At 45.2% G+C, this 27,016-nt stretch overlaps 1 protein-coding gene across 1 annotated transcript in view; it reads right to left on the reverse strand.

Moving 5' to 3' along the window:
- Window positions 1-1,197: 1,197 nt before the first annotated feature.
- The window catches only part of Atp6v1c1 (ATPase H+ transporting V1 subunit C1), a 28,353-nt gene continuing 2,534 nt past the window's right edge, over window positions 1,198-27,016 (reverse strand). Inside the window, exons 2-13 of the mRNA XM_005367541.2 lie at window positions 16,119-16,282; window positions 14,628-14,695; window positions 14,024-14,109; window positions 12,697-12,791; window positions 12,106-12,197; window positions 10,517-10,615; window positions 8,328-8,396; window positions 7,045-7,137; window positions 6,848-6,941; window positions 5,164-5,261; window positions 3,369-3,495; window positions 1,198-2,064 (exon numbers count right to left, since the gene is read on the reverse strand). Of these exons, the coding sequence (XP_005367598.1) occupies window positions 1,969-2,064; window positions 3,369-3,495; window positions 5,164-5,261; window positions 6,848-6,941; window positions 7,045-7,137; window positions 8,328-8,396; window positions 10,517-10,615; window positions 12,106-12,197; window positions 12,697-12,791; window positions 14,024-14,109; window positions 14,628-14,695; window positions 16,119-16,250 (1,149 nt within the window). The 5' untranslated portion in view covers window positions 16,251-16,282 and the 3' untranslated portion in view covers window positions 1,198-1,968. The remainder of the gene's footprint in view (window positions 2,065-3,368; window positions 3,496-5,163; window positions 5,262-6,847; window positions 6,942-7,044; window positions 7,138-8,327; window positions 8,397-10,516; window positions 10,616-12,105; window positions 12,198-12,696; window positions 12,792-14,023; window positions 14,110-14,627; window positions 14,696-16,118; window positions 16,283-27,016) is intronic.

The raw sequence follows: 27,016 nt of genomic DNA on the forward strand, positions 1-27,016 counted from the left end.
GACGCATGTGTTAAGCTCACTTCAGGCAACACTCGGCACCCTCTTGCAGTGTGGGTCAGTTATTCATCATGACAGCCTTTACCACCTCTGATGGGGCTGGGCCTGGGGCTGAGAGCCCATCAGGAGCAGAGTGGTCTGGCTTCAGCACCACCTCTCAGCCCTCTGTTGCACTACACTGGACAGAAGGGACAGCCAAGTCCCAGAGCTTCAAACACACACGAATTAACACCAGACACTTGCAAAATAAGCAAGAAAGAAACATCCCACAAGTTTCTGACACCAAAGAGAACAGTTCTCAGCTTTCTCTTATCTACAGGAAAAAAAAAAAAAAAAAACAACCAAAGCTGCACCCGTGCCAGGTGTCCTGGATGCCTTTGATCCCAGCACGAGGCTGAAGCAGGCAGCTCTCAGTTCAAGACCAGCCTGGTCTACACAGTTCCAGGCCTCCTAGAGCTACAGAGAGACTCTGCCTCAACAACAACCACACCCTGTCTCCTAACTCATCTGGAATTTAGAAGCCTGACAATAATTCGGCAGCACGTGTCCAAACTGAACTATGTGCACATGTAGAATCCCGTACAGGGTGCCTGTCAAAGTGCCCGGATGTACACAGGGTGTGTCAAGAGTAGAATGAACACTCTGACGGCCTGAACACCCATCACTGGTTCTGTGACAGACTCGGTAGACCTGCAGGATCAGGAGAGGGACAATCCCGCTCTCATCTCAGCGGGAGCATAAACCTCGCCTACTCAAACAAGCTCTAGGTGAGGGAAAGGGCAGAGGGCAAAGGAGGGAGGCAAAGTGGGGCGAAAGACAGACAGATGCTGGACACGGACTTCCTCTGAAGGTGGAAATCAGAGGACGGGGCATCTCTCGCGTGTTCTACCTTGCAGACATCTGTACGTTTAGAGTCAGTAACTAATTATGAAACAAAAATACAAAATCCCCAGTAGCGAAGACCTTGCAGGCTAACTGAGGCTAACTTTTTAAGAGGGAAGAGCAGTACAGACGAGCTCTCCCACACAGTGAGGACTGGACCACCAGACTCCACTCTCAGAACTCCTTCTACATTTTGAGCCAAGCCGCTCATTTCGGGGATGTTAAAGGCCAGTACCCGGCAGAACGGCCAGGTCAGAGCGTGTCTTTATGGCTATGAGTGCTGGGGAACAAAGACTTAGACAAACGACGACTGCTGTGCATGGTTTTGCTCACTTTATTCAAAACTGCCCCACTTCTTATTAAGAGGACTAGGCGTCCGGTGTCCAAATATAAATATCACCATGTGTTGGAAAAATAACCTTCAGATTTGTGCGCTGGCTCAATTTGGCACAATTAATCATATGCAAGTCAGACACAAATGCTCACAGCTCGGCAGTAGGGAAACCCTGAAAGCAGTCCTCTGAAAGGGTCAGACTGTGCCTTCCCTGAGCCCGCACCACAGTGACACCCTCTCAAGTCACACAGCACACTGCGCAGGTTCTTTATTCTGTCCTGTGGGGGTCAACAGTGCTGACACAGAGTGTTGAGAAAATACAACACACACCCAAATGTCACATTGCTCTACATCACAACTTAGGAACTACTGGACAGCTATGTCTACTAAATACAGGGAACAAAACGGTATGTTTACACCATTCTCCTGTAAACAAGGCTGTGCACAACAGTAACACACAGAATTATGCATACCATGATAGCAAGGAGGAAAATACCTCTTTAAATAAGCTATTGTATTTATAAATAAACTCTGATTATTCTCAGTACACATTTACAGACCTGATCAATAAAAAGAAACAATATATATATATATATATTTTCTTTTCCTTTAAAAAGCAAATGTTGAGATATGGACCACATAAGAAAATTCACCTAGGGAAAAGGAAGGAGCAAGCAGAGGGCATGAGGTTACGAGACTTAATTCTGTGAGCACACACCAACACAAGAACAGGACTGTCTAGGAGGAGCTCATTTTTACTTGAATTCCAGCAAGTTGCAATCAATCTTGTAATATACATAGGGGTAGTATTCTTGCTGACTCAGGTTTAGGCCAGGAATATCCATAGGAGCCTACGGAGAAATCACAAAGGCCAGTTAGTCACTGACAGAACCTTGCATGGACCCCTCATCTGGGCTGAAGCTACACATTTACTAATTTAATCTGAGTTAGGCATTCTCTTTAAGTACAGGTGGAGTCTGAGGCGCGCAGGAAGGTCAGACTGAGCTGAGCACCAACGCTGAAAGTTGTGACTGAACCAGGACTTTCCCGTGTTTTACTGTGTAAACTGTAAAAGTTAACTTTTCAAATCTTGGGTTTAGGGGATAAGGCTTACAAAATGTAGTATCCAAATAAAGTGTGTTTTTAAAGATTTCAGGTCTATTTGTACCTTATAAGAATTTACTGAGAACAAAGTTTGTACCAAAAATTTACAATTCTTATTTTCTCCAAGATTTTATGAAAAGACAGCAAGTCATTTCCTGCATTTTCTCTTACCAAAACCACTAATTTCTCATTATTCCAATACATACACGAGATAATACCTAAAGTGAAAAACAGCAAAGTATGTGTAATTTAAACTATAAAATAAAAGCCTGCTAACATGGTGAAACAACACACACAAACACACACACACTGTTGTCATGTTTAGAGTGGCTAGGGCAGTGACTCAGCATGAACACTGGCTCTTTCTCCAAAGGACCTGGGTGCCTCCTGCAGGGCTGCTTACAGCTCAGAGGATCCTGCCTCCCTCTTCTGGCCTCTTTAGAATTAAGCACTAAGTGACGTTCAGACATGCATGCAGGCCAAACACACTTAAACATAAAACTTTAAACTATTTCAGAGAAATGACATCCCCTTCAAAATGGTCATCTGAGCCAAAGACATGACTCAGTGGGCAAGGGTGCTCACTGCCAAGCCTCCCAATGACCTAAGTTTGAACCCTGGGTCCCACATGGTAGAAGGAAAAGTAACACACACACAAACATACACATGGCATATGTGTATCCTCCCAAAACAAATAAAAACATAAATTGCTAATCTATTGACTCCATTATTTCTACCAAACAAAATTAAAATAATTTCTTATTTTCTTCCTCTTTGCAATCTATAGTTTTTAAGAACTAGACGCAAAGATTATTTCTGAACTTCTGCAGCTGTAAACATCTGATATGTAGTAAGATAACGATGGGCTTCTAGAAACAAGAACAGCTGCACCTAGTGCATAAAAAGAAAGCACTTGCTGTGTCTCCCCGAGGGAGGCACTTGGGGACCGGGGACAGAAGCAGGCTAGGTCACACACACATCGGCCGCCCTCTTCAGCGAACACTCGTGCAGCAGTGTCTGCCTTCCGTCTGCTGAGCTGCCGTGTACTTACATCGATGATAGCGGCTGCGCTGCTGTCGAGGTGCTTGTACAGTTCATGTAAAACTTCTCTTAGTTTCTTCACCGTTTTCTTGTTAGGCTGCAGGAGCATCGCCTGGAAGTTCACCGGCAAACCATACCTAAAGCAGCACAGTGGTGTAGTGTAAATGCACACAGGCATTTTCTTTTCAGAGCAAACATCCTTCTGCTTCTCTGCAAGGCTCTCTACGCACACAGCGTGCACCATGTTAACAATCCCTTTACAAGTCCACCACTAGCGCGTAAGCAAGCCTCTGGGTCCACTAGAAGTCTGTCAGTAAAAACTGAGCTCACGTCTGTGATCTCAGTGCTGAGGAGGCTAAGACAAGGGCTTGGGTACATTTGAGGCCAGCCTGGGCTTTAGCAGAGGGAAAATAGGCAAACCAATCATGTAATTAATTTTCAACCTCACAGTAAACTATGAATATGCCAGTATATAAAAATAACACAGGGCTAGAAGATATGTTTATAATTGAAAATTGGGACTTTCTATACCTACTTTAAACATTTTAAAAAATTTAAAGAAGAGAAGCATGGTTTTGTCGGATAAGTTTTTAAATAATGTCTAATAGGAGCAGCATGTACAGAGGCTCAAAAGACAGTTATTGTAAATTCTATACTACATCTTAAAATAAAACTACATGCAAAATATCTGAGAAATCTTCATTTAAGCAAACATTGGCGTGGTGCGCACGCCTTTAATCCCAGCACTCGGGAGGCAGAGGCAGGCGGATCTCTGTGAGTTCAAGACCAGCCTGGTCTACAGAGCTAGTTCCAGGACAGGCTCCAAAGCCACAGAGAAACCCTGTCTCGAAAAACCAAAAAAAAAAACATTGGCTTTAAAAAAAATAAGGTCTCATGAACTGTGTAAAGCAGAGGCTGGCCTTGAATCCAGAGATCTGCCTGCAGGGATTATAAGTGTGAAGTACCACAGCAAACGTGGTGAGTACCTTATAATCCACTCTGCTCTTAATTACAAGTCATGTCCACACGGGACGTACTTAACCAACTGAGTTCCAGTGGATGCGATGCCCACTCTTTGGGACTTCATGGGCACTGTGATACACAGACATGCATAAAGGCAAAATACCCATACAAATGATTTTTAATGGTAGTGCACACCTAATTCTAATGGAGCTAGAGCTAAGGGTTTCTTTGGAGCAGCACGGTCCGTGGGTTTCCGGCAGAGCCTTATAAACGTATGACATACACAGTCACTCTCAGTGATTATCATGGAAATGACTGAGTTACTGGTTCAGCATTTACCACACTGCACTTTGTATTAGCGGAGTCCAGGCCTTTCTAATTACAGGCTTAAGCTCTTACTATACAAGGTTGTGCTCATCACACCTCCCAGACTGCATCAAAAGGCCATGTGGAGCAAGCACCGCAGTGATGGGGCACTCAGGAGGCCTACGCTAAAAATGAGTTTGAAATCAGCCAGGAAGAGACTGTATCAAACAAAACAAGTGACCATGTCGAGTAACTGATACCACAGCAACCAGACAAGCACATAGCACATCTGTGTACCCCACAATGAAATCGCTAACTGCTCAAACCTCCTCTCACCCAACAGTACGTGAGCACACACTAGAGACAGAGTGCAGCAGTGTGGCTCTCTCTGAGACTGCTGTGAAAGAGCAGTGTGACCCTGACAGTCACTGCCCCAGAACTGTCTCTGTGGCTGCTCCAAATCACCTTCACATGGCTGCAGTCATGAGAAAGAAGTACACTCAACTCTGCAGCTCCAACTTTCTCAACTTTCTTACCTTAAAACAGACTCAACAAAAACCCTTAGTGCTTTTATATGAATCCACGCAATAAACGCCTCACTGAAATTCACTTTAAGCCACCGCACAAGTGGTCCCTTTAAAAAGAAAAACACAAAATTACCACAAATTTGGTTTGCAAATGGCAATTAGAAAAGTCAACCCTTTTAAAGAAGTAACTAGCCACATTATGAAAGTTCAGATGTTACGCTGGACACCCTATTGCCTTCCTTCGTGCTCTTAAATGAAAAGGTAAGCCACCACTCTGTACCCTCAGCAGACTCGCGTGTGAGCCGGGCTTACCAACAGCAAAGCATGTCTTCAGGAAAGCAGTTTAAACTGGGTTTGAACACACAACCTAATACTCAGCTACTTAACGCACTTACAGAACTCAGCCTACAGCCTCTAAAGAAAGATATTCCCGCCTTCTTCTGAGGCTCTGAAACCTGCTCATCTTCTATGTTCTCCTACTTCTTTGACAAAGCAAGTTCTTGTTGAACTTAAAACTTCTGTAAAGACAATACCTCCACTGTCCACCTATAGAGACATCAGTACTGACTCGGTTACCACTTCAGTTAGGTAACGTACGGGATCATTTGGATGTGCCAAGCAATTAATTCAGGCAAAGAGGATACAACAAAGTGAAAAGTTCTGATCAAAATGTTTGCTCTTTGAGCTGCTGTGGGCAATGGCACTGAAAACATTTACTTGCACAAAGCAGAGCAGGCTGGCGGGCAGAGCAGGGGCAGACTGCCCCCTGCTGTGAAGAACTGCCGGACTGGACCTGGGTGTGATTCCCACAGGCATCTCCGGCACACAGCCCGAGCTTCTGGGAATTCATACATATGTCCATTAACACATATGGTTGGTCTTTCTTTCTTTCCTTCCTTCCTTCCTTCCTTCCTTCCTTCCTTCCTTCCTTCCTTCCTTCCTTTCTTTCTTTCTTCTGAGACAAGTTCTCATGTAGCCAAGGATGACCTAGAATTTCCCGATACTCCTGCTTCTTCCTCCAATGCTGGGATTACAGGTATATGCCACCACAGACAGTTTCTGTAATGTGGCACGGGCCTTTGTATGTTAGTTAAGCACTCTACTGAGCGGTAACTTCATGCAATACTTTCATTTTTCTAGTACCAAATTATAAACTGCTTTTCATGATGCTTCTCTCTGAGACTCTGAGGCTTTCAGTATCTCTAGAATGCATTTTTCCAGTTTCCTAAGACTCAGAAGCAAAATTAGCTCTAAAAGTTCCAATGAAGACTGCAACAGGAGCGCAATGGCTCCGGGTAAAGGACATTTGCTGTCCACAGAAAAAGACCTGAGGTCAGATCCCTGAGCCCAGGTTAAAAAAAAAAAAAAAAAAGCCAGGCATGGTCACACACGTTTGTAACCCCGGTGCCGTGGGAACTGGTGACGGGAGGGACCTGATGTTTGCGGGCTGCCTATAATCCCAACACTCTGAAGCTGAGTCAGGAGAATCACCCGGAGCTCAAGACAGCCCTGGGCCACACAGTGAATTCTGCCTGGCCTCTGGGATGAAACCTGTCTCAAAAAAGAAGTAAAGTAACCAAAATCAACTATCTTAAAAGGAAAGACCAGAGAACTTTTCCCCTTTTCCAAGTCAAAGACAGGCAAGAGCACGTATGGTCTCCGAGCACTGGCCATGCTAAGGAAGAGCACATACAAACTGCTTCTTCTTGTCTGTAGACAACCTGTTCATCTCTTCTTTATCTGCTTTCATCTCCTCCTCGTTATACTGGAAGTCACGGACTATGAACCTGAATTCGGAGGAAAAAAAACAAGTTTGTCCACACCACATACAGCCAATCCAAAAGATTAAAATCATGTGCAAACATTCATGAGAAGCACAGTCAGACTTACTTGTTTTCTCTGGCTTTGTGTCGGAAATCATCAACTGCTTTTCTAAACAAGGTGACGTTACATAGGTAACTGTCTTGGTCCTCTGAAAGAACACTAGAGGGGGAAAGTCACTGTGAGTTCCACATTATTGTGAAATTCAAAAACAGGGAAGAACTCGAAGCAGCGCCTCCCTCTTCACCTGCACTTCTCCCACAGGGAAGATGGTCCTGTCTGGGATGCGCTCTCGTTAGGACGCCTTCACACCCTCCCTTACACTTACTAGCTAACAAACGCTCTCTTCACTAAGAAAAGCCACAGCACAGAGCACGCTGCTCAGTTTCTAGCACCAGGCTGGCTGCTCAAACTGTCTGTTCTTGTCTCATGGTATTTCTTCCTCTTTCCAGTCCAATCCAGCAAGCCCAGCAGGTCTGGCTCAGCTGCTCCGCCGCCATCACCTCACAGCCCAGGTGTTCAAAGACTCACCCAAGTCACACAGCAAGTTGAGAAGAACCATCAATAGGGTCCATGATTTCCTATTACACTAAGCTAACTCCCAATGAACTGGAAAAGAAAGTACTCCATGGCTTGACCTTACTAACTTCACTTCCTCCCTGTCTTCCACGCCTTCTTTTACGAGAACATCTGGGGCAGCAATAGTGGGCACAGGCTGATGACATGGGTCATGAGCTACAATGGCACTGCCTTGCCCCTGGGCACTGAAAGTCATATGCCTTAGATCACTTAAGCGCAGCTTCCTACCTGTGAGGAAATTAGCACCTGAACTGCTTCACAACACTGCTTTAGGTGACAAATGACAATACACATTAACTCACAACTCCACGTGTTTAACTAAAAAGGCAAATATTCTGTTGCTTTTTAAAGATGTACAGATCTAGTCTTGTATCTCTTCTCAAGGTGATAATGAAATCTGGAGATCAGCACAGCATCCAGGAGATGCCTGGTGCAATTCCTGTGGGAGGCAAATGCACCTCGCTCCCAGCGGGCAGAGTGCACAGTGGACAAGGCTTCAGAAGGCCCTCATCCTGCCATTAGCTAGAAGGGAGACTGGGCAACCAACTTCATCTCATTCTCCTCAAACGTCTCCATCTACAGGAATGAGGGGTCGAACTGGCTGTGCCAGGTCCCTTCTAGATAGAAAATGATAACTAGAGTTGACAACTTATGAAGTAAAAATGATAGGTCTAAAATTACAGATTCACTGAAAGAAAACAGACCACGAAGCTATTTCCTACTCCCACGAGCTGTGGAAGACTTCAAAGCACTGCTGCCAGACAGCCACTTACTTGCTCGACCTCGGGACTACCATCTCCGCGAGTGTTTCATACTGCTTAATCCAGTCGTTGTGGTTCAGCCTGCAGAGAACATGGGCACAGTAAACATGGGAGGGCAAACGAGTCCTACCTCCGCCATGCCCAGGCAGAGAAAACATGGGACAGTTAGGAAGTGTGGCCAATAATGCACCATATATGTAGCAAAACTACTGAGAACACGCCTCAAACCCATGGAGTGAAGCAGGAAGTACTCATCGCCTGCCTCCCTGGGAGCTAGTAACTGTTGCAACAGAGGCGCAGCCGAGAGACTGGTTTGTTAAGGTGGAAAAGCACAGTCTAGATTCTATGTTATTCTTAAACTACATGGTTGGAAAACAGACCTCATTCTAAAAACAGAAGAGGCCTTGGGAAATCACTACCATTTGGTGCTCATTGTAATGGATTGAATAAAACTCTATTTACAGAAAACAGGGTGTACCCCAGGAAGCAGCGAGGAAGCCAGTGGCAGTAAATGATGCTGCCTCCGAATGCTGTGCCACAGTTTTCTGGAAAGGCCGCTGGCTTCGGGGGCTGGAGGGACAGTTATGTGTGACTTACAGTGCAGTACTGGAGGCACGGGGGGCATTCTGTAGAGTGACCTGCAGGGCTCCAGGTCCACTTTAAGGTACAAAAGCTGCTGACATTTTCTTTTTTTTGAATTTTCGAGACAGGGTTTCTCTGTAGCTTTTTTGGTTCCTGTCCCGGAACTAGCTCTTGTAGACCAGGCTGGTCTCGAACTCACAGAGATCCGCCTGCCTCTGCCTCCCGAGTGCTGGGATTAAAGGCGTGCGCCACCTCCGCCCGGCAAAAGCTGACATTTTCTAATCATAAATTTTAAAGAAAGCCAAATAAAAAAATATGGGCAAAAGTTATTTTCCTGTAAGCTATAAAAGCAAAGATAAATAGAATAAATAAAGATAAATTTTGAATAAACAGTATGCTCTAATGTTCTCAATATTCTATGGGAGAGCTGTGTAAGGAAAACAAGAAACAAAGCTTTCCACACTGGGCACAGCGGGCATGCCTATGAGGCCAGCTACACATGCCCATGACCCCAGTGCCCGGATGTGAAGGCAAGAGCAGCAGAAGCTCCAGGCCAGCCAGACCAAAGTGCCAGTTCAAGGACAACCCACAGATGCAGAAAAGTCCAAAAACCTGTGCACTCAAATAGAGGAGGCGTGCACCAACGCGGAAAACCTAATCCCTACTATTCCTCTCCACCTTCCTCAGGAACCAGTGATTTCTCTTCTTTCCATCACACAGTCTGCCATGGCAGCTCAGATTCCCCCAGAGATGTCAAGAAGACCTTGGCCATTAAGAGTGAAGAGTGCCTCTCTCACACACAGGCTTTTGCTGCCGTTGTTGCTCTGAGACAGGGTCTTTTATGTATCTGCTGGCCGGATGTCTGCTAGGTAGACCATGTTGGCCTCGGCTTACAGAGATATGTCTGCCTGTCTGCCGGGTGCTGGAAATAAAGACACGTCCCACTACCATATGAGCCATACAACTCAGTTCCGCTCTTACCAGGCCTCTCCAAAACTACACATGCTCAAATAGTCATATAGGAGGCCTCATCAAAAGGAGCTTCCAAAGGGTTATTAAATATAAAGGTCAGTAAACAAAACTGTACTTCTTTGCATACCTCTGTGGCCTCTTCAGCTCTCTAACCAAGTGACACGGGAGAGCTAAGCAGCTACGACAGCCGCCTGGCCACAGACACTATGCAGCCCTTCATAGAATTCTTTTTGGTTTTTCAAGACAAGGTTTCTCTGTGTAGCTCTGGCTGTCCTGAGACTCACTCTGTAGACCAGGCTGGTCTTGAACTCACAGAGATCTGCCTGCCTCTGCCTCCCGAGTGTGGATTAAGGGTGTACACCACCACCGCCCGGCTCACATTCTTCATTCTTACGGGGTTCAAGTTCACCTCAACTAATCATAAATATTTTTCAGAATAACAATTCAATGGCCTGATTTTGAAACATGTGTGTTTAAACTTTTAATAATAAAATTACTTAGTTTATTAGTTAGCCAAGCCTACTGATTTATAACTGAGCCTCCACACTGTGAACCGAATTTTACCGCATGTGCCACATGAACAAACGTTTCCACAGAGCTGGACTCATGTTGTACTTGAGTTTTAGAGACTCTGGTAACAGACATACTTGGGGACGACCACCAGTAGCGTGACCAGGTACTCTGAGTCAAGAACAAAGTCATCTTTCTTCACGATTTCTGCCAGGCTCCGAGTCAGCAAACTTCCCCTAAAGAATGAGAGGAGATTCATTGGTGGGTAAGTGCGCGCTTCCATGACACAAGAAAAGAAAGAAGCTAAACAACATCATAAACGCTCAGTGCCCGCAGAGGACCCAGGTCCAATTCCCAGCACCCACACAGCGGCTCAGTTGCAAGGGACCTGACACCGTCTCCTACACCTGGTGCACGGGTGCACGTACACACACACAGGCACAACAGTCACACACAGCAGCCAGAGAGGCGTCAATGTCTGTCAAACTGGCCTCTCCGTCTAACTCTGCGTGTTTCATCCCTGCAGCCCAGCGTCTCTAATTACAACCTCGGCTGGGAGAGCTGCAGTCACCAGACACCAGAGCGCCTCATCCTAATTACGAAATTACATCACCTAAGCACACCTGTGTTCTCTCCCTTTCCCTCATATCGCTACCAGACAGTTCTGGACTAGCACAATAATCAACTTTCCAATCAGCCCTCATTTGGTCTTCCAGGAATGAGAATGCTCTGTCTCGTCTGGGCCAGAGCCCACCTCCAGGCAGCTTTTCCCTGGGCTATCTATAGCTATGTACTTAACTATACTTGGTGGTTAAGAGTACTTGCTATACAACATGTGGACTTGAATCAAGACATCAGCATCCATGTAACAAGCTGTGTACAGTCACGCACATACCCAAGAACTATGGGGCATGGAGACAGGATGGTCCCTGAGGCTTGCAAAGAGTGACAGAGGGGACCCGATGACCTCCTCTGGGCATCACAGGTACACACAAAAGCATGCGCACCACCCACTCAAACACCACACTCTCACACATTTAAAATAAAACAAAACACTTGACTCGTATGCCCCCCTCCCCCAGAAACCAACAAGAAAACAGCCTGAACTACACTTGCAAGTGACATTACAACAACCAAATATGGTTATACAAGCAAATGCTTCAAAATCCTAAACCTGGAAAACAGAGAAAGTAGAAAATAATCATTACAGCATAAACAGGTTATTATGTAAAATTTTTTAAATGGTACGTAATTGCTATGTAATGATTTGATTTAAAATAATTAACCTTACAAAATTTTCAGTGAAATATCAAATGGATAAGGAAATAAGCCAGCATCCAGGTGACAAGTAAATTTATGAGTTTAATTTACGAGTTTATGAGTTTTTAAATTTATGAGTTTATCCATTTAAGTTTAATGAATCAGCTTCACATCTGTTCTGAATTGTTCAAATTCTGTAAAATTACTTAACTTTCCCATGAAAATTTAACAAACTATTAAGAAGTATTTTTGTGCACGCCTTGTGCAGAGGAGCCTGTAGGTAGGCAAGGGCATCAGAAGAGTGGTTACAGGCGAGTACTGGGACTACCTTAGGGCCTCCGCAAGAGCAGCCAGCACCCTGACTGCTGAGCCATCCGTCCAGCTCCCCACGAATCACTGGTTACAGAAACAGCACAAACCGGCCCCACACTCCCACACTTAACATCCACAACACTTGAGAGCTTACGCATTCTTTCGCTCCAAATTCTGAAGATTCCCCTTCAGATTATTATATGCGGATGCTCGAGACTTCAGGTCATTATCAATCTGAGTTACTCCCTTCAAAAGAAGAAAAACAGGCAAGCGTTTCCAAGGTTTGCCTCTACCAGTACAATTCAAACAGCTTCTGACTAAGAGTATGTGATTACAGTCAAAGTACAACTTTAAAAGCATATTTAAAAAAAATAAGAAACTTTGTTTTTAACAAAATTTCATAGGGATCTTTTACAGTGTATTAGTCCGTGTACTCAACTGCTTCTGTCACATCAATTCTCCAACCAAGCACAAGCCTTTAATCCCAGCTCTCAAGAGGCAGAGGCAGAGGCAGGAGGATCTCTGTGAGCTGGAGGCCAGCCTGGTCTACACAATGAGTTCTAGGACAGCCAGGACTACATAGAGAGACCTTGTCTCAAAAAACAGAGGAAAATCCTAAAAAGCATTTCATAGCTATAACATACAAACACACACACTTCACATACACACCACATACATACAATATATAATTTAAACAAATTTTCTATAAATCAGTGTGTCCCACCTGCCTCAATTTTTGTCTTACCTTGGCAATTATTTCAGAAATGTTTTTCAGAGATTGCTTGATTGGATATTTGGCCATATCCCACTGGAACCTTGTTATATAAGTAACCAAGTCAACTGAAATAAGGTAATAAATTAATTACTGAAGAGAAGTTGTAGTATTTTTTGTCCTGGAACTTACTCTATAGACCAGGCTGGCCTCAAACTTAGAGATCCATCTGCCTCTGCCTCCTGAGTGCTGAGACCAAAGGTGCCACCACATCTGTCTGTTTTGTTGCTGGTCTCTTAAAAAGATTTATTTATTTATTATGCTAACAGTTTTCTGCCTGCATGTACACCCACACACCAGAAGAGGGCACCAGATCTCATTACAGATGGTTGAGAGCCACCATGTGGTTGCTGTGAATTGAACTCAGGACCTCTGGAAGAGCAGCCAGCGCTCTTTACCTGAACCATCTCTCCAGCGCCAAGGCTGTCTTTTAACATAGGCAAAGATAAGTGTGAATGAGACTAGAAGAACAATGAAATTAAGACTTATTTTATGTTTTAGTCACGTGTCTGAGGTGGAGGGGCAGGTATGTATAGGTGAGTGTACATGCCTGCAGAGGCCAGACAAGATTCCGGAACTTACAGGTTGTTGTGAGTCATCCACTGTGTGTGCAAAGAACTGAACTCAGGTCCTCTGGAAGAGCAGTATGTGCTCTTAACCTCTGAGCCATCTGTCCAGCCCCAGAACACTAGATTTTTTTTTAAAGTAGTATTATTGGTTGTGGTGGTACACACCTTTAATCCTAGGTAGAGGCAGGAGAACCTCTGTGAGTTCAAGTCCGACCTACTTAACAAATTCTAAACCAGCCAGGGCTACACAGTGAGACCCTGTCTCAAAATTAATTAAATAAATAAAATCAACAATAATGAGATCAAAGCATTCTTTATAAAGCTGTCATTACAGAACAGGCTCAGTATACATTATTAACTTAGAGCTACAGACACATACATCAGTAGTCTATTTTATGGGCACTAAGAAAAGCAGCATTTTGAGGGGAAAGAGGCATTACCCTGTAATGAATCAATCATTCTAAGTAGAAAACAGGAGCATCTAACTGCAATGATGCTGAGATGCTCAGCTTTAAGTCGTTTCAGACCGGGGAGCAAGGCCTGCACCTGACCCTACATTCTGTGTCACCTAGGAGGACAGATGTGACTGGTAACATCACCAGCAGCAGCCTCACAGCCTTCTGGTAAAGGAGCATCCTCACCTAAGGGCTTCTAATCCTCTCTGCTTATGTTTCTAAGCCACTCACATTATATATACACTAACAACTGTAGGTCATAAAAGATCAGCTCACCTCCACTGGCCAGCAAGTTCTCCTGAACTTTATCTTTACTGTCCTCCAACACGTCAGCCATGTACTGAGCCACTTTCTTGACCACTCTGGGAAGTTTAAAAAAAAAATCATTTTTAGAAAAAAAAAGCTATAAAATAACTGTCACACTAGGACATATTATATAATGAATCCTACCTTATATAAAACATGACATATAATCGAGTATTTGATAACAATGAATATAAGGGAATATCGTCTGCTAATAAGAAGAAATGAGCTGAGCATGGTGGTACCCGCTTGCAGTCCCAGTGTAGGGAGAGCAGACAGGAGGATCTTAGGGCTTGCTGGGCAGTGGCTTACCCGAGTCTGCAAGCCCCACAGGCTCCACTGAGGGCACCTGCACACATGTGTGCCTCCATGAACATGCTCTCACACCCCAGGTACACACAGATACACACATGCACACACACAAATATACACAAAACAATGACATATAAAAAAAAAGAATCCAGTCATTTCCCCAAATCATCCACCTAGCACAGAGTACTCTAAAAGACTCTCCAGAGACCCGGACGCTGACAACAGAATCTCACTTCGTCCAATCCCACACATGCAGATACATTACCCTTCTACAAATGCATCCAGTTTAGCCAGTTCATCCGACAAGCCAACCAAGACATCCAACGTGCCAACCTAGAAGGGAAATTCAACTTGGTACTCAGCTTCCAGCGCTGTCACTCCTTTTAACTGAAGGTCTTACTATGTAACCAAGGTGAACCTCAGGCTTCCGTCCCCAGTCTCCCCAGGGCTGGGACTATAGGCTCACAGCACCACATCTGGCTCCCACCCCTTAAGAGGGGAGGGGCTGTTTTTATTTTGCTTTGAGGCAGGATCCCTTCTAGTCCCAGTGGCCAAGGCTGGCCTTGAACTCCTGCTCTCCCTGCCTCAGCTGACTGAGTGCTGGGATCAGGCTTGCAATAGTCCCCCCAGTTCCACATCCCTTTACCTTTAAAAACAAACAAAAACTAGATGATACATCTTTATTTGAAAGAGCCACAAACCTTACATTCTCCAGTTTTATTTCATAAAATACAGCAAAAAAAAAAAAAGAAAAGGAAAGGAAAGATTATAGGACATTTAAGTGCATATTTATGTAGGAGGTAATTCTCTAGGGAAAAAGCACCACTCATGAAAACTTGGCACTTCATAAGCAGGCCTGTGCTTGCTTTAAACAGACCAGGGACAATGGCAATGTGAAGTTCTGCTGTACAACAGGGCCCCAGGACGGGTCTGGGGCTGTCCATGTTGGCCTGCTGTTGACTCTGTATGCAGAACTGTGTGCCAAAGATCATGCTTTAGAAGTAAAATGTTGTTAGCCTGGCTGGTGGCGCACGCCTTTAATACCAGCACTCAGGAGGCAGAGGCAGGTGAATCTCGGTGAGTTCGAGGCCAGTCAGATCTACAAAGCGAGTTTCCGCACAGCTAAGGCTACACAGAGAAACCCTACCTCAAAAAACCAAAAAGAAGTAAAGTGCTGCTTTCTCAAAAGTTCAGGTAACATTCTGGAGCCTGCCTCATAACTGCTAGACCATGGATCTTCAATAAATGTTAAAAATATTCACCCGGGGGGTGGTGGCACATGCCTTTAATCCCAGTGTTCAGGAGGCAGAAGCAGGCGAATCGCTGTGAGTTTGAGGCCAGCCTGGTCTGAAAGAGCTAGTTCCAGGGCAGGCTCCAAAAGATACAGAGAAACCCTGTCTCAAAAAACAATAAAAAAAAAAATTCAATTGAGTAAATAATGTCTAATTAGACACTGTGGTAATAGACTATAAACAATAACGGAAATATTCCTGCGATATTTAAAAATAAATACGAAGACTCTTCTCTCCTGAAAATCCCATGTGATGTAGTACCAAGGCCTCCTATAACTCAGAGAAACATGGGAATGAGACATGACTTCAGTGACATCCAGAGACCAGAACCCGCTCTAAATCACATCAACAGCCAGGGAGGAATGACTTTACTTCTCAAGGAACCTAGAAATTCACTTCTGACAGAACAAAGCATGCCCTCCCCGGGCTCCCCAACTGCAGTTTTCTGCCCAGTACAGCCGCACCTTCAAGTCAGGAATGTTGAACTTGGAAGAAACCGCCAGGTTATTGTTCTTCGTAGTTGCTGCGTGGAGTTTCTCCCATGTTTGCTGACAGGTTTTCTCCCCAGGAGCAGATATGAGCCAGAACTCAGTCATGTTGGTTATCTCTTTGGAAATCAACGGAGAAGCTGTAATATTAAAGCAGAACAGTAACACTGAATGTCTAAAGTAGTCTTACATCAGTCGGGATCTAACATGGCCCCAGCAGAGGTGCTACTGGGGACTACAAAAGGGGAGGGAAGATGGGAAACGCATTTGAAGGGGATACTGGGACCTTGGCCCCTCTTTCCTTCACCTGTTTTGATCTAGGATCTCAATGTTTTGCCCAAGCTGGCCTCAAACTTGGGTTCCAGCACTCTTCCCACTCGGCTTCCCAAGGCTGCAATTCCAGGAACATCCACCAAGCCTTTCACTGCCTTGAGGAACACAGGACTTGGCTGTGTGGAGATGGTGCACGCCTTTAATCCCAGTGCTCAGGAAATGAGGCAGAGGAGCTCTTGAGTTAAAGGTCAGCCTGGTCTGCAGAGTTCTAAGACAGTCAGGGCTACACAGAGAAACCCTGTCTCAAAAACCACACACACAAGAAAACAGGACTTTCTGGCTGCGTGGGCAGGCTTGCTGCACTGAGATGCAAAAGCCCCCACAGCTGTCAGCCTCTGCATGCTGTCTTGGCTATTTTCCAATCTGGTTTCTTCCACCTAATACTCTACAGTCACCAAACTATTTTACCCCAGATAGCAATCAGGAGACTGTCCTGACTGTACTACACTGGTATCTTTAAGCCTCTGGTTGTTTTGTTTGTTTAACAATATGGAGATTAAACCCGGGGCCGCAGGCACCTCAGATAAACATCAAGTCCTTTCCCAGTCCTCCAGAAACAGGGTTTCACTAAATTGCCTATGTTAGGCTTGGAGTCTCTTGGTTTCTCCTGCCTAGGCCTCCCAAGTAGATAGGACTACAGGCCTGTTGTGAGCCCAGTCTGAGCCACCTTTAATAATACCAATTTCCTTGGGGGCCTCAGTTAGGGGAAATTTGATGTTTTACTGCATGTTTACACCAGAAAAATCTGGTGAAGGGTACTTGTGGGTGTATTTTTCTACTTGCTCTCTCCCCAGACAGCAGGTAAGGAAACCAACTGCTCTAACTCTGTCAAGAGCGTATGGCTGAGCTCTGCCCTCTGTCCAGTGGGGGCCAGTACATGTCCATCTCCCCACTCTATCCCGTTTTGGCCTGCGATGTCCCAAAGACTCCCGGAAACACTGAAGACCCTATTTTCCATCTATAAATAGCACACACCTCTCTCCCCCACTGAGCCTTTACCAGGATAAAAGGAAATATCACAAATCTTCCTCCACACAGCAGAGCAGCGTCTGGGCACACCAGGAAGCTCTCTAAGTCTCGCTTTGAACCAGAGCCCTTTAGGGAGACGAGAAAAGACGGCAAAGTGGCCTTTGCATTTGGTACTAAAACACACAGGTCTCCAAGCTGCCTCATTCCGTTCTCACAGTAACCCTGAGAAGCTCACAGCTTAGTCGTGTACCTGAGGGCACAGCACACAACTGAGATCCGGGTCTAGCCTGGACTCAGAAGGATGCATCCTCTAAAGGACTCTTTCCTGTGCTGGGCCGGAGAGGAACGCTAGCATGTGCATGTGTGCACCCGTGTGTGTGCAGGGGGGAGAACTGACTGTGGGGTTGTTTATTGGCTGAGGCAGTGTCTCTGGTGTCTCTGGAGTGACCTCCACCTCTCTTCCTCACCACAGGAGCAGTGACCGCAGGCTGCCCTGGCTGGGCCTGGGCTCCTGCAGTTAAGACTTTCATCCACTTCACCTTCTTGGCGTGTGTTTCTTCAGTATTGTTGAATGAATAACCTTGAGGATTACAGGATAATCTAGCAGATAAATTGAATTATAGTTGCTTATCTACTTTCCCTGTTCCTACTCTTGATCTAATCTATACACAATTAAATACACCCATCTTAAAGCTTCAATCAAATCTAGAGTCATGTATGGACCTGTTAAACCACTGCCAAAACCAAAATAAACATTTGTAGTGACTCCCGCTTTTAGCCCCAAACAAGGAAGGCAGAGGCAGGGAGGGCTCTTTGAATTTCAGGCTAGTCAGGACTACAGTAAGATCCTGTCTCCAAACAAAACAAAACAAAGAAAACCGTATTTTTAATTCAGGAGGGCTGATTCACTTGAGAGGCTGAAACAGGATTACCAGGAGTTCAAGGCTGAGTGAGTTACACAGCAAGACCCTGTCCCAGAACTCAATAAACAAAGTCAGGCACACGTGGTGGCACGTGCTTACAACCTCAGCACTCAGAACCACCTGAGACGTCTCCTTAAACCTCGTCCGTCCCATCAGTCCTACCCCGCTGTCAGCCCGGGCACAGAACTCCACTGCTAATGTGCTGGTGGGAGCAGACGTGCTCCGTGGGCCCGGCTTCTGCAGCTGCAAACGCTCCTGCACTGCTCGGAACGCCACTGCGCGCCTCCACAGCTCTGCTTACCTGCCGGTGGACGCTGCAACTCAAGGCATTTTATGAACAAATAATTCTATGAAATCATGTTTCCATTTATCTTGGGAGAACATTGCAGAAATAAACTTTGGGGGAGGGGGTGTTAATACAGGGTTTCTCTGTATCCCTGGCTGTCCGGAAACTCGCACTATAGACCAGACTGGTCTTCAACTCAGAGATCCGCCTGCCTCTGATTCCTGAGTTCTGGGTTTAGAGTCGTGAGCCACCACTGCCAGCCAAAAGTGCACTTTCTAAGCAGATCACTGTGGTTTCTCAGAGCAGCTGCCAAACTGTTTTCCAGCAAGAGAACATCTTCTGTTCTCCATTATGAAAGTGCTCAAGCTCCAGTGGTCCCGCCTGCTCCGTCTTCAGTCAGTGGCCACAGGTGTGATGAAATTCAGTATCTTTTCACCTTCTCTTACAGTTCCTTTTTAAATTACTTGCTCACATATATGTACATGTGTGTATGTGTAGGGGCCAGAGGACAGTCCTAGGTGTGCTCCTCCAGCACCCACCACCCTTTCTGAGACAGGGTCCCTCACTGGCCTTCAGCTTACCTAGCAGGCTTGGCTGGCTGGCCAGTGAGCCCCACGGACCCGCATGTCTCTGCTTCGCTAGCGCTGGGATTACAAGCACCAACAGGCACACCTGGTCTTTTCTATTGTTTTCTTTCTTTTCTTTTTTTTAATGAGTCCTAAGATTGAATTTAGGCCCTTTTGTTTGCACAACAAACATTTTACTGATGGAGTTATCGCCCCAGTTCCTGTGTACAAATTAAGTACACACACTCACACACACACACAATAAAATACTGAGACTGAGTTACTACTGAATTCTAGAGTTTTGTACACTGGTAAAATTTGAAACGCAATCAGCTTTGCATGCACGATTAGCCCTGTACCACTATAACCTGAGCTAATTGATTTATAGAGAAAATGTTGACTTGGCTCGATACTATACAGGTCCGGTCTAGACGGCACTCCACTCAGGCAGGTGGTCAGATAGCACATCATGGCAGAAACACACAGGAGAGAAGAGGAGGGACAGGAACCCCATAGGTCTCAGAGGCACACTACCAATGCCCTAATTTAGGATTTTCTATTTGAAAATTTCCATTTTCTTCACATTTGATACTGTCCATTAAATCACTGGTCACATTTCTAATCTTCATGTTATCTTCCTTCTGAGAATGCTGGAGGCCCAAACAGCGGGCTCAGGGCGAAAGCACTTAACTCCAAGCTCAATGACCAAGTTCCATATTTTAGAATTCACATATGGAAGCAAAGCAGTTTCCTGCATGTCTTCTCTGACGTCCACACATGTTCGTGTACACAAATGCACACACACACACACACACACACACACAATGCAATGTCTTAACAAATGTCTTACTACATACCCTGACTAGCCTGGAGCTTGTTATGTACACCAAACTGGCTTCAAACTCAGAGATCAGTCTGCCTCTGCTTGCCCACTGCTGGGATGCTGAAACGAGCACGTGCCACCATGCCTAGCCAAATTTTTTAAAAAAGACAAAGCTGTGTTTTGCTCTGGAAGGCACCTAGATACTTGATTTTGTTTTCCTTTTTAAGAGTGTTGTATTGGACTAGAAATACAGCTCAGGGACTTGCCCAGTCAAGATGAATGACAATGAACAGCAAAAATTTCACAAGTATAGGCAGAAAGGAAGGAGCAATACTGTATCTGTGAAGAAGGGCAACAATGGACATGAATTACTTGAGTAATAATGAGAGAAATGTTCATTTTATTACAAATAAAATTCATACACTATTGATAAGCTGTCTTGACTGACAAAATACAAATTCACTTAAAAGAGTTAATGAAGTATCCGGGCAGTGGTGGAGTACGCCTTTAATCCCAGCACTCGGGAGACAGGGGCAGGCGGATCTCAAGGAGTTCGAGGCCAGCCTGGTCTACAAGAGCTAGTTCCGGGACAGGCACCAAAGCTACAGAGAAACCCTGTCTCGAAAAACCAAAAAAAAAAAAAAGGAGTTAATGAAGCTATAACATCTTGTTATCACTGATTTAGATATATAAAGCCTGGTGTGCTGGCACATACTTGTAATTAAAAGTTCAAGGCCAGTCTGGGGTACAGTACTGAGCAACTTTTTGTAAACATGACACAAGCTAAGGTCATTTGGGAAGAGGAAACCTCATAGAGAAAATGCTTCCAGGCTGTAGGCAAACTGGAGGAGCATTTTCCTGATTCTTGATGTGGAAGGCAGAGTCCATGGTGGAGTGGCAGGGCTGATGCGAGCCAGTTGTGAGGACCACGCCTGCAAACAGCATCCCTCTACGGCCTTTACCTTTAGCCCCTGCCTCCAGGTTCCTGCCCTGTCTTCCCTCTGAAGACTATAACCGAGGAGGTGAAATAGACCCTTTCCTCCCAAGCTGGTTTTGGTCAGTGTTTTATCACACTCAACAGAAACCTAACCAGACAGCTAAGTAGTAAAATTGCTTTCAAAACTCTAATGTCTAAAACGGTCATACTTTAGATACACTGTATCTAAACACACATTACTATTTAACAAAGGGATGTTCAAATAGGTGTTATGTGTCCAGGCTTATTTATTTCCGTATCTGGGACAAATTCTCATTATACTACCCAGACCAGTCTTGAATGCCTGGGCTCACCCACCCTCCTGCCTCAGCTTTCCAAGCAGTGGGGAATAAGGTGTGGGTACTCGTTTTATCTTTTGTATTTTGTGTTGCTGGAGATCACACCTAGGACCTCACTTGTCAGACATGCACTCCAGCTCCAAGCTACTTTCCCAGCCTACCAGGTGTCCCTACTTTGTAAGCACAAAACCACGCCCCTATCCCAAGAGCTGAAAAGTTCAGAGACTAGCAAACAGCATCACAACACAGAACACCAGAGTCTGGCAAGCGGCCCAATGGGAAAGGCTCTTGCCACCAGGCCTGACACTTTGATTCCCAGAACCATGTGAGGATGGAAGGAGAAAAAACAGGCTCCACAAATGCCCTGCGGCAAACATACTCCCCCACAGTTAAAGAAAGGGAGAGAGTGGGGAGGATAAAACAAGAGAGAAAGACAAGACTACTTTATGCTATTATAACCATGTGTGAAGCACCAGGATCAAGACTGGCCAACAGCAATTTCATCTCACTGTGAACTATGGCCAGAGAAAACCCTAAAGCCCGCTCCATGCCCGCTCCAGGCAGCGCCACCGAAGGGCCAGAGCCAGCACTGCAGGACAACATAAAGAAGGGGGCTGATCCCAGCTCAGCTCAGCTTATCACTGCATGCAAAATGAGAGGAGGAGGCCAGGGAGATGACTGAAGCTACCTTTCTGTGGAAGGAGAGAACTGGTTCTGGCGAGTTGTCTTCTCTCTTCACGCATACACCACAGCATGCATGCATCCAAACTCACATATGCATCACAAACACTGTAACAATAAACTAAACTAAATAATTTAAAAATTATTTTAAAAAACATCCTGCAGGAAAATCAGATTATAAACAGGTTTTAGAACCACTGTATCAAAATAAGGTGTTCCCAGTCAGGTGTGGTGGAGCATGCTTTAAACCCAGCACTCAGGTGGCAGAGGCAGGTGGATCAGTGAATTCAAGGCCAGCTTGATCTACATAGTGAGTTCCAAGACAGAGCTACAAAGTGACTCTAGATTGGGGGGCGGGGGAAGAAGGTGTTCCCATGATAACACAGTGAGTTTAGCATTGTAAGAGGTGGCAATACTATGCAACAGAAGATAGCTGGGCATAGTGGAGCACTTCTTTGATCCCAGCACTTGGGGGTCAGAGACACGCAGATTTCCGAGTTCAAGGCCAACCTTGTCTACAGAGTGTGTTCCAGGACAGTCAGAACCACACAGAGAAACCTTGTCTTGAAAAACAAAAACAAAACAAAATGGCTAATTGCAGAGTGTTTCCAAAGAACCACACAGCATCTCTAGAGTTGTTCACTATTATTCTAACTACAGAGTTTAGAATGACACATGTGTGGACATGTCTGAACACATGCAGACATATACATCAACCCACTTTTTGCATGCATTTGATGGTAACTAGCACACTTATTAAGCAAACAAAAACAAATGCTAAGAGTACAGAACAAAATAAAATCTAGGTAAACTTCCGCTTTGCTCAAGAATGAACACTTGCTAGGTAGACATGGTGGCAAATGCTTTTAATTCCAGTGAGAGCTTGTCTTGAGAGAGAGAACAGTTTAGCTACAATCCAGCACTGAGAAGCTGAGGCAGGAGGATCTAGAACTCAGGCCAGGCTGGGCAACACAGTGAATTTCTGTCTTGAGTGAGTGAACTTACGAACAACAGAATACAAAGCATTTTGAATGTCACATGGACAAGTGACAGACGGCTCTGTGCCCACGCTGTTTCCTCTCGGATAACAGAAGGTTGAATAACTCATTACACACGTGCACCAAGTTCTGGCTCCCACATGGAACGAAATTTGAATCTGCCCACCAGTTCTTAGATGAGGTTTTCCTGCCATATCCTCAAACCTTGCTGGATCCAATTCCACCTTAACCTCAAGCCTGCCCTTAGCTATTTCCCATGCTGCCTCTCTGTTCAGGTCCACTCGGCACAAATTATCCTCTGATTATAAAAACCATGCAAGCTCAGCGGTCAAGAGCACTGACTATTCTTCCAAAGGACCGGGGTTCAATTCCCAACACCCACAAGGTAGCTCACAACTGTCTGTAACAACAGCTCCAGGGAACCCAACAGTCTTACAAAGGCACACACACACAGGCAAAGCATCAAAGCATGTAAAATAAAAATAAATAAATAAATAAATAAATAAATAAATAAATAAATAAATAAAGTATCTAAAACATTTTCTCAACTAAGTCCAAGTCAATCAACATACGTTCCACTGCACCACTCTCAACCCAGGTTCATTAAACCCAGGGAAACATTATAACTGCATTAAGACAGATACAAATTTTATGTCTCATCTCTTACTTAACTAGTGGCTATTTTCAATTTAGGATCTTATTCATCTCAAGTTCCAGAACTGGGGTTGCCTCTGGGAAGCAAAACAAATTAACTGCAGTCCCGTTATCAAGTAACTTCCGATGATGGCCACAGATCTGGTAGGCAAAGGCACACAGATAAAGAGAGGGATGAGAGAGAGGCTCATGCAGAGGCCAAGACAGGAAAACAACCTCAGTGCAATACAGGAGCAGGCCAAGGGAAAAAGCACAGTAGGAAGGGAAAGCCTGGGATTGTTTAATTGTCACTTCTCTTACCTAGGCTGATCTGAAGGCTAGAATTACCCTCATACCACACTAACTTAAATGTAAAATAAAAACAACAATGTAGCAACTTGCACAGGACCACAAAAGGTGGGGGTACTGGGCCTGCACAGATCTGCTAGCATTGCTGCTGTGACTGGAGAGTGGAAGACAAACCCCAAAGAGGGACAACCACAGAGAACAGGAACGTGTCCCAGTAAGCACCCCAAGCCTGCACTGATGTTAGTGCTTGAACCCAGCTGCGGTTGCTCACACCTATTATTAGCCCAGCTGCATGGCTCATACCCCTAACCCTAGCACTTGGAAAACTGAGGCAAGTTTGAGGCTAGGCTATGTGACAACCGAGTTCCAGGTCAGCCTGAACTACAGCCAGTAAGACCTTGTCTCAGAAGAACGGACAAGCAGACAGGCAGGCGGGTTAGCAGGACACCATTTCTTTTAAATACACTCATCTCTACAGTAGTTTAAATTCCACAGGAATAAGGCTGGAAGATGGTCTAGGTGCAAAATAACTTCCTTTTTGGTCCTTGAAAAATATGTTTCCTCAGGCCGGGCGATGGTGGCGCACGCCTTTAATCCCAGCACTCGGGAGGCAGAGACAGGCGGATCTCTGTGAGTTCGAGACCAGCCTGGGCTACAAGAGCTAGTTCCACAACAGGCTCCAAACAAAATGAGTTCCAGGACAGCCAGAGCAACACAGAGGAACCCTGTTTTTGTTTTGGGGGAACGACCTAAATGTCTTCAGTGCATTTAAATATGAAAGAAAACAATCTTCAATCACTTTAGTTTGTAAACTAGTATCTCGTCATCCCAGCTGTCAAGAAATAGATCTGAGAAAAGAGAGCCTTGCTTTTATGCAGATGACTATCAAACAAACAGGAAGATCTGAAGCAAGTTAGGACCAGCCCAGCAAATGGCACCCAAGTTACTACCCCAGTCCACTGTCCTCTTGTGGTCTACTCAAAACTCATTCTTTGGAGCTGGGGAAGGTAGCTCGGTTGGCAAGGTGCTTGCCTAGCAAGGCTGAAGCCCCGCATTCTATCCCCAACACCACATAAACTGTGTGTGGTTGCATAAACCCGTATTCCTAGCACTAGGGAGGCTTGAGGATCCGAAGTTCAAGGTCATCGCTGACTGTTCAAAAAGAATAAAAGTCAATCCTGCCAAACAACGTTGGAAAGCACCTAGTCACTTCTGGTAAAGCTACTGTAGGTGAACTGGCACACTGACCACAGCCACAGTATGTCTATTATTCAGTCATAAGGGGGGTTCGTGTTTGGAATCTTAGCATCTAGGAGACAGGAAGGTGGAGTTTGAGGCTAGCAGCCTGGACTTCATAGGAAGCGCCAGGCCAGCCTGGGCTAGAGTATGAAACCCCAGCTCATAAAACAAAAGGGCAGAGCCAAGGTGACCGCTCAGTACCTAAGAGCCCACTTGGTGACCCAAGCTCTATCCAGAACCTTAGTAAAAGATGGCTTGAGGGGCAACTGTGGTGAGCACTCTGATGTGGAGACAGAGGCAAAGACAGGAGAGCCACCCAGAGTTTACAAGTCAGTTCTGGTACACACAGGATCCTGCACCCACCAGGTGGGCGGGGAAGTGTCGCCTGACCGCCACACAAAGTAGACCACAGGAACAGCCGAAGCCATCTATACTCCTCCCAGAACGCCACTTCCCTTTGCTCTTGGGTGATCATTGATAATCCTGACTAGACCATGGTGCACTCTGCGCTAAGGTCTGAAATTCAAGTTAAAGGCTTAAAATCGGGGCTAAGTACAAGATTGACTCAATTCCCTGAACCCCACCCTACTTCCCCTCTCTGAATCGCCTCAAGGACAACACATTGAATCGTGAGTACTGAAAAGCGCTTCAGTATGTTCTGCAATTTGGTGCTAAATTCCTAAAGAGCAGAGAACAGTTAATGAAGGTATCTGTCCAAAGGCACAGCTGGTAACTGCACAGCTGCACAACTGGTAACTACACAGAGACTGACAGAGAACTCAAGGTTTTCATACAATTAGAAATATTAAAATGTAGTTTCTGCAGTCAATACTAACAGCCATCAAAACAAACAGCTTACAGAAATATTCCTTATTTTCTGAATCTTCATCATGTATTTGCCCAAGACAGTGGGGATACTGCATGCTTATCTGTCTCTGTGAGAAATGCCCAGGACTACTTCGAGCTGTCCTGATTTGAGGACCACTAATCATGACGTGGTGGATGGTCTAGACGTAGGACAGCCTAAATGTCTAAACTGTCGTTAGCACTGCAGCTCAGAAGCACCGAGCGAGTACAAGCTAAATGGTGAAGTCAGACGGCTGCAGACGGCTCAGCAGGGAAGGGCACTTGTTGCTATGGCAGAAGACCCAGGTTCAGCTCCCAGCACTTACATGGTAGCTCACAACCACCAGTAACTCCAGCTCCAGGGGATCCAATGCCCTCTTCTGGCTTCCACAGAAACTGGGAACATGTGGTACACATAACATACATGCAGACAAAACATTCATACACACTGAACAAAAATAATTTCTTTTAAAAAGTTAATATACCAGTTAATTGGGTTAACTCATAAAAAAGGTCTTTTTTAAAAAGAGAGAGAGAGTTAGTCCAGGACAGCCAGAGCTACATAGTGAGACACTGTCTCAAAATAAGTAAATAAATAAATAAAAATCTCCCGCCTTGTTTTAAATTCAGAATTAGAGTGAGCACCCAGCTCTCAACATTCAGGATGCAGAGTACTGTTTCTTGAGATCTAGTATCTGCAAAGGAACCAAAAGGGAAAAGGATCCCGTAGTTCTGAGACTTCAGCACAATGAAGACTCGCCTGTTGCCAAAGAGCTGTGATCGACACCTGGTGCACTTCAGCTCACCCCGTTGCTTCTTATCTCCTCCAGCTACACAGTACACAGAAAAGCAGCCCTGGGCTGTCCCAGACAGGGTCCTGCTATGCAGCCCTGGGCTTTCCCAGACAGGGTCTTGCTATGCAGCCCTGGGCTGTCCCAGACAGGGTCTTGCTATGCAGCCCTGGGCTGTCCCAGACAGGGTCTTGCTATGCAG

This window comes from Microtus ochrogaster, unplaced genomic scaffold (assembly GCF_000317375.1).
Source record: "Microtus ochrogaster isolate Prairie Vole_2 unplaced genomic scaffold, MicOch1.0 UNK19, whole genome shotgun sequence".
NCBI lineage: Eukaryota > Metazoa > Chordata > Mammalia > Rodentia > Cricetidae > Microtus > Microtus ochrogaster.